At 35.0% G+C, this 14,638-nt stretch overlaps 2 protein-coding genes across 2 annotated transcripts; both read right to left on the bottom strand.

The window, feature by feature from the left end:
* LOC105177128 lies at positions 1,652-2,690 on the bottom strand. The gene has a single exon (XM_011100169.2). It carries the CDS (start codon positions 2,550-2,552, stop codon positions 1,755-1,757), a length of 798 nt encoding a protein of 265 aa, XP_011098471.1. The 5' UTR covers positions 2,553-2,690; the 3' UTR covers positions 1,652-1,754.
* Positions 6,218-12,060, bottom strand: LOC105177127 (probable phospholipid-transporting ATPase 8). Its single transcript, XM_011100168.2, has 11 exons — positions 10,909-12,060; positions 9,177-10,534; positions 8,955-9,065; positions 8,568-8,844; positions 8,370-8,458; positions 8,160-8,268; positions 7,872-8,081; positions 7,636-7,761; positions 7,435-7,533; positions 7,122-7,313; positions 6,218-7,020 (listed from the first exon to the last, which is right to left on the bottom strand). Exons 1-11 carry the CDS (start codon positions 11,299-11,301, stop codon positions 6,412-6,414), a joined length of 3,573 nt encoding a protein of 1,190 aa, XP_011098470.1. The 5' UTR covers positions 11,302-12,060; the 3' UTR covers positions 6,218-6,411.

Raw genomic sequence — 14,638 nt, 5'->3', positions numbered from 1 at the left:
CTATTTAATAATGATATTATTTGGAATGCAAAAGTATTTTGAGTAATGAACAAATTAAACTCCCAATTAGTTGTTTTGGGTCATGGAATTTCGAATTTTGGGAGGGAAACAGGGCGGACATAAAGTGCAGCGCTGGGTTGTCAATTTACAAATCCGGCGACATGAATTTATAAACCAGACGAGAAAACAGGCAGCAATTTGCTTAATAATGGGTGAGAATGAAGTTAGGCATCCACGTTCTCAACGTTGCTTGTCTTGTACGCTCACTATTCCGCCCATTACAACTCCTAATTAATACTCCAATTCCATATTTAAGCCACTTATACTAATTGTTTTGAAGACTTCACATCATATTAAATAAATGCAGTTACTATTTTCTCTAACTTAGGTTAGGACAATATCTCTTTTACAAAATGTTTTCAGATGACTTGGTATTTTAACCTTGCTAAAAGAATGAAAAATTACAGCATTGAGTCGGATATTGTTCATATAAATTTGTAAAAGAAAACTATTGATTTTGAGTCTAATAATATTATTATCTAAAACATAAGTGGTCCTTTAAGGATAGACTCGAAATCTCCTACTAAAAATTTTGAGTTCAACACCTTTTATATGTAAAAACTAAAATATACTAATATTTTGTACACTAACAGCTTGTTTTTCTCTAACACAGAATGTTAAATTAAAATTCCTATTTTTCTAGAGGAATCCCGTTTTTCATGCCAAAAGAAAAAAGAAAAAGGCCCGGTCACCACCATTATATTTTTGAGGTAGTTAGCAAATATTATGAGTTCAATAGATAAATAAAGAATCATATCAAACATCACCAAGTATGATGCATCCTCAACTTTGCGATAATTAAAACTAGTCAAATGTATATATCATAACAATGAAATTGCGTGTGTGAGTACATATATTCCACAAAAGGTGAAGCATCAGCATCACCATCAGCAGCAGGCATCAACCCACCTAAATAATTTTCCCACGGAAAATGAAGTTCATCATAACAACACCCTTGTTGCTCTTTACCACCAACTCATTCGGCCCATCTGTATAATTGTGCGTCTGTAGACCGGACTTTTAACTTGGGGCGGACACTTGTTACCGAGTGCCTCGCTTTCTGTCATAATGTCATTGAATTGAATAAAGTTGTAGTCTCACCATCTCACCACTCCACAACCCACCCACACTCCCATACCGCCAATATTAATGACTGCCTGCACACCAATTGTTTGTTGCTTTTAAAGCTTGAAATTACAATTCCACACTGACGACTTCGAGGAAGACCCAACAAATAGCCTCTTAAATCTCAACTCTTTTATTTATTTACAGAAGCCTATATCGGCGGTAGTTGTTGTTATTGTTATTATCACCCTTTTGTTTGTATCTCCCGGAATACAAGTGAGGGAAAGTTGTGTTTGAATTAAAAGATTTGGAAGGTAGAAAAGCATCTAGCTAGAACTGAGTCTGATATTCTAAGTAATGATTAAGAAATAATTCAAAGATTTGAACATCTAATTTTACCTACAATTATCCAATAATTCACATGATTGAAATATTTTAACTTGGGAGTCCTCAGAAAAGTTGTAAAATAATGCATATATACATTGATATTAGGTAGAAATATTACATAATTAGAATTAGAATTATATGCATAATAATGTAATAATAATTTATAAAATACAACTCCCACTGTATACCAATTTATGGAGAGGAGAGTGTTATAACACAAATCCAGATTCCAGACTTCAGTTCTAGAAATGCGGGAAGCTTTTACCCAGGCCATTGACATTAACGAAAAACCCTACGAGGTCTCGCCTGTAGGGTAGATACGATTTCTTCTTATCCCCTTCCTTCATCGCTCTGTTACGTACATACAAGGCTTCGTGCGGCGAAGGCGATCCTGGCGCACCTGAGGAGGTGGAGCCGCCGCCTTTACCCTTTCCCTTGGCCTTTTTGGGAGTTTCGGTTGAGGATTTTTCTTCCCGGTTTTTTGGAGTCAAAAAGACAAAACTGTCCTTCCCGTCACTATTGCTCCGCCTGAGCAAATCCCGGATCTTCCACCGCTTGGACCCAGATCCAGTGGACTTACTCTTCTTACATCGGCTTGGAGACGGCTGTTCGGCCGCTTTCGGCCGCCAAACGCAGTACGTACCAGCAGGAACATTCTCCATCTCATCGGCTTCAGATGACGAGCACGACGAAGGATTATCAGGCTCGTGATCCTCCCGGTCCTCAATAAAAAGCTGACTCAACGGAACCGCAATACTCGATTCCACTCGCTCGTTCTCGCTGCTCCTACTGAATCCGCCGTCATTATTTTGCAGAAGATCACGGTTGAATACCGGGAAAATGGGACCCATTTGGCCGTCGTAGAAGAACTCCTCGGCTAAAACTTCCCTCTCTTGCCGCACCAAAGCGAACTCAAAATCTTCGTCGGCGTTGTCACTTGAGTTCTCCTCCGCCACTTTTACAGCGATTTCCGCTAATCTGTCGGAGGAATAGCTGCTAAAACTAGGGCAAACATACACTTCTTCTGGGCTATTTTCCATTGTACAGATCTCAAAGGCGTTGCTCTTTCCGTGAATAATGCGTATATATATATATATATGGTTGAATGTAGATGCTAGGAAGAGACAAAGAACAGAGTAAAGGAGACGGGTGAGGGTGAGATGACTCACTTGAGCCGTATCTTAAATACGCGGGTTTTGGACTGTGGTGAAAGGAAATTGGAATCTACAATAAATTTGAAATTAATATATTTGGAAGTATTGTTAGTTGGAAACTTCCTATAATAAAAATCTATCTTACTTACATATCCACTCCTTCCATCTCATTACTTGTATATATTTCACCTTTTGCCCTTTTAGGAATAGTTCTTCAAAAAGTAATCATATCTTATTATTACTTTTATGACTCATCTTTTTTTATGCATTACCATACTGTAATAAATGACATATTATTATTATTATTATGTAAAATTTTAGATCATTAATATGAGTATAAAATTTTATTTTATTGAAAAATAATCGATATTAAATGTCTATTAGTGAGAGAAACTTTTTTCACAACATTTTGTATTGAAGAAAAAAATTTTAAAAAATTCTATAAAACATAGAATTAAATTTAAAATGGTCCTAAATCATAGAACTAAGTCAACATCATAAAACCAATTTTATTTTAAAGAATATTTTGGAAAAAAAAAGAAAAAGAAAAAAGAAAGAGGAGTGTTGGCTTGGGGCACACGGCTGAGGCGGCGGTATACACGTGCGTTTCCAGAACGAGTGACAGGGCCCGCGGCTACGCCACTTGGGAGTTGGATAATCCATTCCTTGCCAATTATCTCACACTTAACCTGTTGAGTTGATTGTGAGAGCCACCAACTAAACCCGTTTACCTTATTATTCTAATATTAATCTTAATATATAATCTATTCGTTTTACTTGCCCCACAACACTATATCCCACTCAATTTTGATACTCTTCCTTAATTTTTATTCGGATTAAATGTATTTAGTCTCCGTCCTATGATAAATGATACGAGAAATGAATAAAAAAAATTATATAAATAATAAATTATCCTCTTATGTTTTTAAAAATTATGCAAAAAAACTATCCGAACCATTAAAGATTATTAACTTGCTTCATTTTTTTAAAAATACAGGAATATAATTTATTAGTTTTTTCACTTAGAATTTTTTTGTTCATTTTTCCTAACACGGGGAGATAAATTGTATTTAATCTATTTTTATTTCTAATTTCAATTTGAAGTAATATTAGAAAAAACTATAATATATATTGTTTTTTTTTTTTGTTGAATGGACAGAATGTGACGCAGGGGAATAAGAAGTGTAGGGTTTTATTTAATTGTGTAGGTATGAGATCAAATAGAGGATAGTAGTAAATGTTGATTAGTAGGTTTGAAATGTTTAAATGCAGGCAAGACACGATAAACGTGTTTCTCATACAATACACCTTTTGTTGGTAAAGACTAGCTACTCTACTTTTTCGAAAAATCTTAAATCCAAAATAAAAATAAATATAGTAGTAAGTGTTTGTAATAAGTAGAAAAAAAAGAAATTAAATTAGAGTGCTCGGCAAAAAAATAAAAAATTAACTTTTATAATGAATAATTATTTATGCTTTAAAATATATTATAAAAAATATAATATATAAATCAAGGAATCATATTAAATATAATAAAATTAATTTAGAGATATTACGGACATAAAAAGAATTTGGTGTGGGTGAAATTTTCATATTAGTGTTGATAAATAATATAAATGAGAAGAAGAATTTGAGTAGGGGTAGTTGAAAATACATAAATGATATTTTTGGTTATTTAAAAAATTAATATATATATAAGTAATCGATTAATTATGAGTGAAAATAATATTATATATATATATAGTATAGACAAAAATAGGCTTAATAATCCAATTGGCCACGGCTATGCTAAAGCCGCCGCCTTTGAGGAAGAATTGGGCAATTTGGAGCGATAATAATAAATTCCTAATAACGTGAATTAACACCTCTCTCTCTCTCTCTCTCAGCAGCCTAACCAAATTATTCCCGATTCCAGAGCAAGCTATGCTTATGCTATGTATGTTTTTGGTTTTATTTAGTGTGCTTCCCAAATATCTGAAAATAATAATGATAGTAGACACACATAAATATATAGTCCCTATTTTAAGGAATACTAGAATTACGAGAGGTGCACTTAACGGAATTAGGAATACAGTTTGTCACCCACCAGTTGAGAAATTCGACAAAGAAAGTGTACAACCCCATAGTGTGGATTTACGATTTCCTATAAGAGGTTTTGAATTCAAATATGAGTAGGTGCGCCACCATGTTGATTACAAACATATATGTAGATATATATTTATAGAATTGATATCATAATTTAATATTTATAAAATATGTATTATAAATATTAAACTATAGTAACAAATATTTTTTTAAGAAAACAAATGTAAAAAAAATTAAAATATATTTTCTAGAAAAGAAGTTGAATGAAGATTTGAAAATAGGGTAGAGATTCTAGAAGGCTAATCTCAAATTTAATAGATACACAAAGGTCAATATGAAAGGAAAGGGAATTAGATTAACAAGAGCTGCAACATCACACTCATCACTGACTCTACACAAATGCTATAATGAAAGTTACATGTATCTATTCATATATATTATATATGATTTTAAAGCTTCTTCCCCATAATTAGTTATTAATTTTTCTATCAAATCTCTTATTCTATCCTGATTGTGATATCACAACTGTTTGTTATCATTGTTAATTCAGTCTCAATTCACCACTCTCATTCTTTTTTTATCTAGTATATTTATATTGGTAATTACATCTACACTATTTGATCTATATTCTATTTATATAAATCACCCTTATTTTTTAAAAAATTACATATACACCCACCAAAAATATTAATTTCATTTACTAATTTACTCAAATCACCCCTTTTTTTTAAAAAAATAAAACATACACCCCCAAATGGCAACAACATTACCCAAATTATCATTGTGTTTTTGTTGTCATAGGTTATTATATAATTATGCAAACAATACAGATAAGGGTATAAATATAATTATCACTTAATTTTTTTATTTTTTTAAAAAAAAAGTAACAGAGATACTCTAACTACTACAAAGAGGAAAAGACGGGGGTGTCAACATCGGGCAGACGAAAGCAGAAACATGCCTAGCCTACCTACTTACAATTCCTAAACCCTTTCTTTCTTTTCTTTTTTTTTTTTTTTAAATTACGAGTTATAATTATTGATAATTTGTTTGACTTGCAATGAAATAAATAAAAAATCTATAAAATATTATATAATTAAATATTTTTTGCTTTTTTAGAGTTTAAAGAAGAAAAGGAGGATACAAATACAAATACAAATACAAACACAATCCTTGGACACTAATCCACCTCCTACCTAATATTATATGTGTGTGATTTTCAAATAAAATTATTTATTTCTAGAAAGTATTGGTCCGTCATTTCAACAGATAAATCGCACCATTTTAATTCTTGATTTGTGGGTAGATGGTCTTCTATGAGCACTTAAATTCTCACTTAATGTTTTTTTCCCCATTACCCCTAATGATTATACATAGAACAATTGGTTTTCCTGATGATAAACATAACAGAAGAGAGTTTTAGACGACTGATAGAGGCAAGGTACTTTATCGAAGATGCTTATTAATTTCTAAGGAAGGTGACAGTCTATTATTGCTGAATAAAGCTGGGAAAGAATATCATAAACAAATGACCCCTTTTTTCTGTACAGAGAATCTGCAATATTATCAGTTTTTTACTGTGCGTGGGCTTCACCACTTTGAACCCCACCAAATTCCTCAAAACACTCAGTCTACGTACACACACAAACATTACGCTTTACTATTTACTTAGCAATGTCTCCTGCTCTCTCAATTTCTCCTTTACACTAGCTATTTTTTCCTTATGTTGGAAGAACAACTCCACGGAAGCTTCTTCCTCCTCCGAGCTTTGCAGCCTTCGTCTTTGAATAACGTCGTGGATCATGGGATTGAACTCTATTTGAAAAGCCCTGTACATGAAATATGGCAACAGAGTCGTCACGACGATAAGAAGTGTTGCCAGCCAATAGAAAGGACTCGGACCGCAGGCTTCTACGAGGACCTGGTACGCCGTCGTGGATATTATAGGAGAAATGGCGCCATACATCACTAAAAATGCATACCAGAAGGCAATGCTACCCCAGATGAAGAAGTGCTGGATCCAAGTAAAGTAATTTATGGATATTGCCATTTGGCAGTTCACTGTCCACACGACGCAAGTATACATCATTACCCCGAGAACTTCGAAATCGAGCACTTGGCCGTCCTGACGGAAGGCTTGGTGTATTACTGAGCTGGTTGTGAAGAAGAAGATGATCATGGAACTTAGAATCCCGTTTAACATCCAACCGAGAATGCGTGGCCAACTGAAGAGAATGTCGTGGACTCCCTCTAGATATAACATGGGATACTGTAAAAAGATGACAAAATTGAATCATTTTCTCCATTATTTGATTTGAGGCAGGATGTAGCAAGTTTCTTGTGGTGAAATGGGTAAATAAAGAGTTTTACCTTCAAACAAAGCCGTGCGGAAACGTCTTGATCGAAAACTCCAAGAGCAATGACGGGAAGTGAAGTAAAGAACACGTTGTAGAATGACATGTACCAGTCATTATAAGCAGGTTGGCCGGAGAAGGAAGCATGAGTCTCAAACCAGAACAGAGTGAACCCAAATGCAATGTTCTTGTAAAAGAAATAGCATATCTGCATTCATAGCATGACAGCAAAACCATCAACTGATAAAATGATTATGCTCCAGTTTTATTTCAGTCGCACCAGATATTAAGATGCACTTGAATTAAGAGGCAAACGCATTAGACAATACCATCAAAGCTATTCGTCTGTAGCACCAGTGGCCATGAACCAACAAAAGGCGTTCTAGAAACCGGAACTGTGCAATGGCAAAATCACTCGACATTGCAGCCTAAATAAAAAAAAGATTCAGAACATCCCTAATTGATTAATATCCAAATTTTGCACATTAAAAAAAATATATATTGACTTAAAACAGAAGTGCATGATTCACCTGCATGCCCTCGACACCACTGATGCCAACCCCAATATCAGCTTCTTGAAGCATGCCTACATCATTTGCCCCATCACCAATTGCCAGTGTTGTCCTGCCCGTACCTTTTTTAACCAATCTTGTAACCTGAATATCTTCAGCAGTGCCATTGCATTAATTTGCTTCTAATAATTGTCAAAACTTAACAAGAACAGAAGAAATAAAGTCTGTAAAGTCTACATAAGGATAACACGTACCAAAGCTTTCTGTTTAGGTGTGGACCGACAGCATATAACAGACGCACAATTAATTGCAAGATCCAAGAATGAATTCTCCAGATTCTTGCCCAGAGCAAAGGACAATGACTTGCCATCGATTATCAAGCCAAATGAAACAGAGCTTCCCTCAGAGGAGCTCAGTTGACGTTTTCCTTCTTTGATTTGATTTGTAATGCTCGCACTTGAAGCCTGACACGGCCAGACCCATTAAAACGTTTAACTTCAAATTTCAAAATTGATAATCATGGAGATATACTGAACACTTACCTTCGCAACAGCCTCCTTGTCTCCTTTCTTTTCAAGATCATTAATTTCTGGAGAGTCTAAAGTAATAACAATTTGCTGCATGTCCTCTCTCAGTAAGCTACAAGCATACCTACAGAAAATATGATATTATAATGATTCACTACATTGTCATATTATGGTGTAGAACGGAAAATTGCAGCTGGGAGCAGTAACCAAGGCAGTTTCTCTTACCCAATATTTATTGCTGTCTCCATCTTGTCACCAGTAATAACCCAGACTTTGATTCCAGCATTTGCAAGCTTGTCAATGCATTCAGGAACCTGTAGAGTACATACTAGAAATGATCAATAGTGGAGACAGTCGAGAAATGAGCATTTACATCATTCTAAAAGAGATGCAAAGACTACAAAGTGCCGCTTTTAGATTGACCCCTTTTTGCAGTTTGTCCTCGACAGCTGTAGCACCTAGGAGAATTAAATCCCGTTCGATCTTATCAGCAGCAGCATCCACCAAAGCATCTCTATCAGCACTGACGGATGTCTGGGCCTCCAGAAACTCCTCTTCCCATGACTTAAACTCTTCTTCATTAAGCTCACGGTATGCAACTACTAAAGTTCGTAAACCAGCTTCAGCGTATCTTTTTATATGATCCATGGTTGCAGAAACAAAATCTGGCACGTCCTCTGAAAGCCTTTCAAACATTACACTGCATGAAAATACACAATGTACAAGCAAAGAGAGATTGTAAAGACTCATATCATATCTCAGTGATAAACAAGACATTTCTAGCATATCAGTGTCCTTGGAGAGTGAAACCTGTCTGCACCCTTGCAAAGTAGCAGCAACTGGTTTTCAGCATTCTTCACAATCACGGACATTCTTTTCCGAGCACTACTGAACTCCAAGATATGCAATAGTGTATATGATCTGGAAAAGTTACATCACACACATTTAAGGCAAAGAAAATATCTGCTTCACTTTTTTACAATGAGAGAATTTCCCAAACAAATAATACATGAAGATTCAAAGAGACTGCACCTGTCAATTTTCCTGCCACTCATATGATCTAGTTCATGCAAAGAGATGCTAGTTTGTGTTCTTTCAAAGAATTCAAAGCCAAGCTCCCTTGCAGCAATGACAAACGCAGCTTCATCAGGTGACTCAGCTTCATATGTGATTTCACCTGTTACTTGATTGACCTCAGGAATGGCTGTATGGCAGAGAGCTAGTACTCTAAAGAACTTCTGAATCATATCAGCATGAGGTTCATTTACCCATTGACCATTCATAATACGCTCATCACTGAAGTTGAAACCTTTAATTGATTTCCCTGAGGCCACAGAGTCATCACTAGACATTTGTATATCAGACGAAGTAATTCCAGAATCACTCGCATCCCCTTTTCTCTTTGCTAATGCTCTCTCAACTTCTGTCATACCACGGCCATAAGCCACTCCAGCTATTGAGCATTTGACGAAATCCATGGAGTTGCATGTCAAAGTACCAGTTTTATCAGAAAGAATAGTATCCACCTGACCAAGCTCCTCGTTCAAATTGGAAGTCCTTGCATGTGCTGGCTTATCCATTTCCTCATAATACATATCCTGATCTTGATTAATGAAGATACTTTGTAGAACTTTTACTATCTCGATGGATACATAAAGGGATATAGGTATAAGATATCCATACAACATAAGACCAGTCAAGAAATGAAAAAACGCGGCCAGTGCCGATCTTTTCGGGTCGTAAAACACAGTCGTATGGTCTGGACGGAGATACCACCTCTTTAACTTTCCGTCAACAATGTCGTTCTTGGTGGTGATTCCAAAAAAGAAAGACCCGATAAAAGATACCAAGATTAACATACTAAAGAGAAGATATATTATTTTATCCATCTTTCTCTCAATCTTACTCCTCTTAGAAGGTGGATCCGTAGCATTCTGCATGACTTTAGTTTCATGACCAGTGAAAACAACCACACCGTACACATACTCGGTGTTTCGCAATTTAGAATCTCTTAAGAGAAGCTGTTGAAGAGAAAGGGGATACTGCTGACCGTCGTAGTAAAGAGTCCCTACGAACGTGTAAAGATCCTCATTCGGGTCCTCGCACTTGATGACGGCCTTAAATTGCTGAAAGGAATTTTCCTCCTGCAGAGAGGACGTGACATCTAAAGCATGCTTCACCTTTAGATTAGTTTCTCCATCTAGATTTGTAGTTTCGACATAACAAATCCCATCCTCATAGCTTGATGAAAGAAGAAGCAGATCTGCAGGAAAATATTCATCCTTGTAAACTTTTACAAGATCGCCCACTCTTAATTTCTTCCATCTGGTATCTTGAAAATTATGATTTCTATCATAAAATTGAACCTTCCGATTGTTCGCCTCTATATCCTGAAAAGATTTTCTTAATCAGAATCCAGTACCTGGATTGAGTTAAATCTATAAGCAGGGAAAAATTACGCAGCAACCAATGCCAGGCAATTTCCATCAGAAAACACGAAACACGGAAAGGAAAGTTCCAAGAACTTCTATGTCTAAACAATATGCATATGTTGGAAGAAAATAACTATGATACAACTTGTTATGCTTCTTGATGTTTGAAGTCCTTCTTCTTATACACAATGCATTCCTAAAACATACAGCAATCCGAATAACAAATGTGCAATAAAAAATAATTATCAAACAGAAAGAATGGCCAAGAAATAAACAAGACCATAGGCAACAATGTGCTGAAAGAACTCAAGAAAGCAATTTAATACAAAAACCTGTTTCCTACGCCTCCAATCTTCGACCGCTTCCTTGGCCATTGTTGCTCCAATCACCACAATCAAAGGTGCAAGAATGCTAGAAGCAGTGTACGGTGCCAATGGACTAAACGAAACACAAGCTACCACAAGAAAATATATATTTGCAACCCTCCTAAACTGCTCGAACAACGATTTGGGAATAAAATTAAACGCGTTGTACTTGGTAGTCGAAACGTAATTACTGCGATACCTAAGCACAAGCTGCTCCGGATTATCAGGGTCATTACAGTACACGACCCTCGAATAACCCTTCTGTCCAATTTGACCGTGTTCATCTCTAAAAGAAGATTTAAAACAAGAAAATGAATATAACCTACTAAAACGAATTCCTTTCCTCCTAGGACCAGTCATTTCCCCTGTAACACAGTTTCTACAATTTCATCCCTTTTTCTCCCCAACTAATTGTTGAATGAGCTAAAAATTTCACTGTTCAAATCAATCAATACAACTACGACACTAATTCTACAACAGAGATCACTTAGTCTACATAAAAATACAGTAAAACAAAGGATAACTCCTCCACTAATGAGCGGCAACAAATACTCGCAGAATGCATATAAAGCACGGCATCAACAAAGCAAGGAAAAAGCTCCCATTCTTGATCCAAAGGGGATAATAAATAATCAAACACACAACCAAGCTGAGCTGACAAGAAAACCTCAAATAACCCTAAAACCTCAAAGTTTCTCCCAGAAAATTCTTTACTTTGATACCAAGTTCCAGAGATTTCTTCCTTCAGCCATTGGCGTATACATACACAAGTATACACATAAAACTAATCTGTATATACGTTTCTGCAGGTGAGAGAGAAGTATAAAACCCCGTGTTTGCTTTCTTTCTTTCTTTCTTTCTTTTCTTTGTGCAAGAGAGAGAGAGAGAGAAGTGTGAGAGTTGGGAGTGGTTAGTTCAGCTACTTGGGGAGTACTTATGACTTTTAGCTTTGCCGCTGCTTATAAGCAGAAAGGGATAAGCGGATGATGGGTGGGGGAACAATCTGTTCGGTGTAATCAATAATACTATCATCAGTAGGCACCAACACATACATTGCTGATGCAGTTGGGACTCGGGACTCACTCTCGTCTCATGTTTTGCTTTGCTGTTGGGTTTCATTCCTACCTCGTATTTATCTAAGTTTGTGTTACACGTTCTGAGTACCCACTTTTACACTTTCCAAGTCTTGTATTTACCGGTTCAAATATTAGTTCTTCTTTTATTTCCAACAAGTAATCACCATTTGATAAAATAGTCAGATTCATTTATTAGATATTTTACGTTATATATTTTCTAAAGATTTATAACAATTTCACTATTAAAATTACATTTTGATATAACTTGTGACTCAATCAATTATCCGTCATGGTTTCATATGTATCACTAAAAAATAAAATATTATAAGCCACCAATACTTCTCATGTGCCATCTCTGGCCATTTACTTACATTATCAGTTTTCCAGACGAGGACTTGGGACAAACGCATGACTTCATTATAAAAAATAATGCCATATAGTCTGATTTGCGGTCAATACGTCCATTGTAGTTTTCTATAAATATCTTTTTTTTAAAAAAAAAAATGCTTCTAACTTTTTCTCTATTTTCTCACTTTTCTTAGTACTTTTTATTTTCAGTTTAAATATATACTGTTAAATAATAATTTAAGTTGAATAAATACTCCCATTTTCTTTGTATAGACACTTCGTATATGGTACAAAAGTAGGGCAGGCATTAATAGTAGGCCAACCCCTTTGTCATGAAAATCCTAGTCGGCCAACTGCCATGTGAGTGCGCGGCGCAATCTGGACCGATAGATGAAAGTTCGGACAGGGAGAGGAAAATGAAGTTGAAGAGTGAACCATGCAGTGGAGTGCGGGTGATGGTACAGTCGTACTCGTACGCTGACTGATCTTCGGTATGTGGGGGTACGGTGGAGGCGTGCACCCAGGGTGCTCTACAATTTTTATGGACCAACCCAGTGGGTAATACAGTACTACTTCAGCATATCATTTGTTTGGTTTTTCTATTTTTTCGGTGATATGTAACTGTTAATCCTCAAATATTTTACTCCCATCAAATTGCTAGAATCACATTAATAATAAAATAAATATGATATATTTTTTTAACTGTACATTAATTACAAAATATTGTATTATGCTTATTATAAAATTGATTGGACTCGACCAAATTTAATTTTTGTTATAATTTTTCCTGTTAGTACGACCAGTTTGATAATCTCAATAATCTTAGTCATATTTAGATATAGTGATTTTGAATTTAAGGATGAATTTTGTAATATATAGTCATTCCTATAAACAAGTTATAAGATGAATTATATTATTAATGATACTAAAAGGGGAAGAGGAGTTGAAGATGCAAATGATAAACAAAATAACAAGATAAAATGTCTCCTCATATAAAAATAAAATCAAAAAGAAAACATAAATTATAACGATGAATTGACTATTCACAATATTTTGATAATTTTAATATTTTTTTAAATGTAATATTTTAGTTTGTGAAGTGTTTTAAAAAAATTTCAATACTCAAATTCCTGTCTCGTTTTTAATATGTTCGAATTTGCTAATTCTATCTTGATTGTAGAGAGTAAATCAGTTTGACAACTCATGAGTCATGACCTGATCTTGGAATTGGAGCTAGAAACACTACTTTACTATTTTACTAATTAGGACATGATTAATTTGAAATGTCACAAGTGAATAACGACGCTTAAATTTTATATTTGAAACGACTTTTAGATCGAAAAATATTTCGTATTATCTTTTTTTTTATGTATATACTTTAGGCCTATTCAAATAACAATAACATACCGAACATTTTCGGGGTGCTTTTTCACATGGAAATATTAACAAATATTTGTTAAATAATTTAATTATTTCAAAGTAATTTTGAAAAATTGAGTTCTCACTTCACACTCACGCACGCCCAAACCCGGCTGCACCATCGCTCTCACTCTGTGTGTTGTCTCGGGTCGTGAGTCACAAGCGACAGCCGTGTGGGAGATAAGAATGGCCGGTGGTGCTGGGCCGGTGGACTAAAGTTTTGTTTAGTTAACAACATACTCCACGTGCTAAATGGGCCCAATCTGTTGCTGTCGTTGGGCCCATTGCATAAAATAGCAATGCACGAGCACGTCTGCTTCACATCATCTCAATCACGGAAATAAAGCACTCAATTCTCTTCTTTTTTCTTTATTCTCTTTTTGTAGAATCTTCAAATTGTTGCTTCTGGAGATGCTTATGCACCGGTGTTGTGTTGGTAAAAATTAAATAATAATAATAATAACAATTTTTTTTCAATCAGCAGTGTTAAATTAGTAGTCACATAATTATTGATTTATATTAATATGAAGTCTAAATATAAGTAAATACGGGACGTTTTCTGAATCACATTTCAGATACTGAATCTCATGATTACTACATGTCTAGGGTGAGACATTTTTATACTTAAGTTAATAAAGTAATTTGGAGGCGAAATACAAGAAAATACTAAATGTAGCAGAAACTGGACTTGGCATCTTGAGGGATGTATTTATAGGTAGTGTTGATTTACCATGAGATATTGATCTAACTCTTATCAGATTGTTAAGAAAATCTCGCACATCACTGGATCCAAACGAAAATGGATTCACATCGATATGATTAAACTATAGGCGTATGAATTCTAGATCGTTTAC

This window comes from Sesamum indicum, linkage group LG15 (genome assembly GCF_000512975.1).
Source record: "Sesamum indicum cultivar Zhongzhi No. 13 linkage group LG15, S_indicum_v1.0, whole genome shotgun sequence".
Classification (NCBI taxonomy): Eukaryota; Viridiplantae; Streptophyta; class Magnoliopsida; order Lamiales; family Pedaliaceae; genus Sesamum; species Sesamum indicum.
Note: the sequence above shows the minus strand (reverse complement) of the source record. Positions and strands in the feature narration are given on the sequence as shown.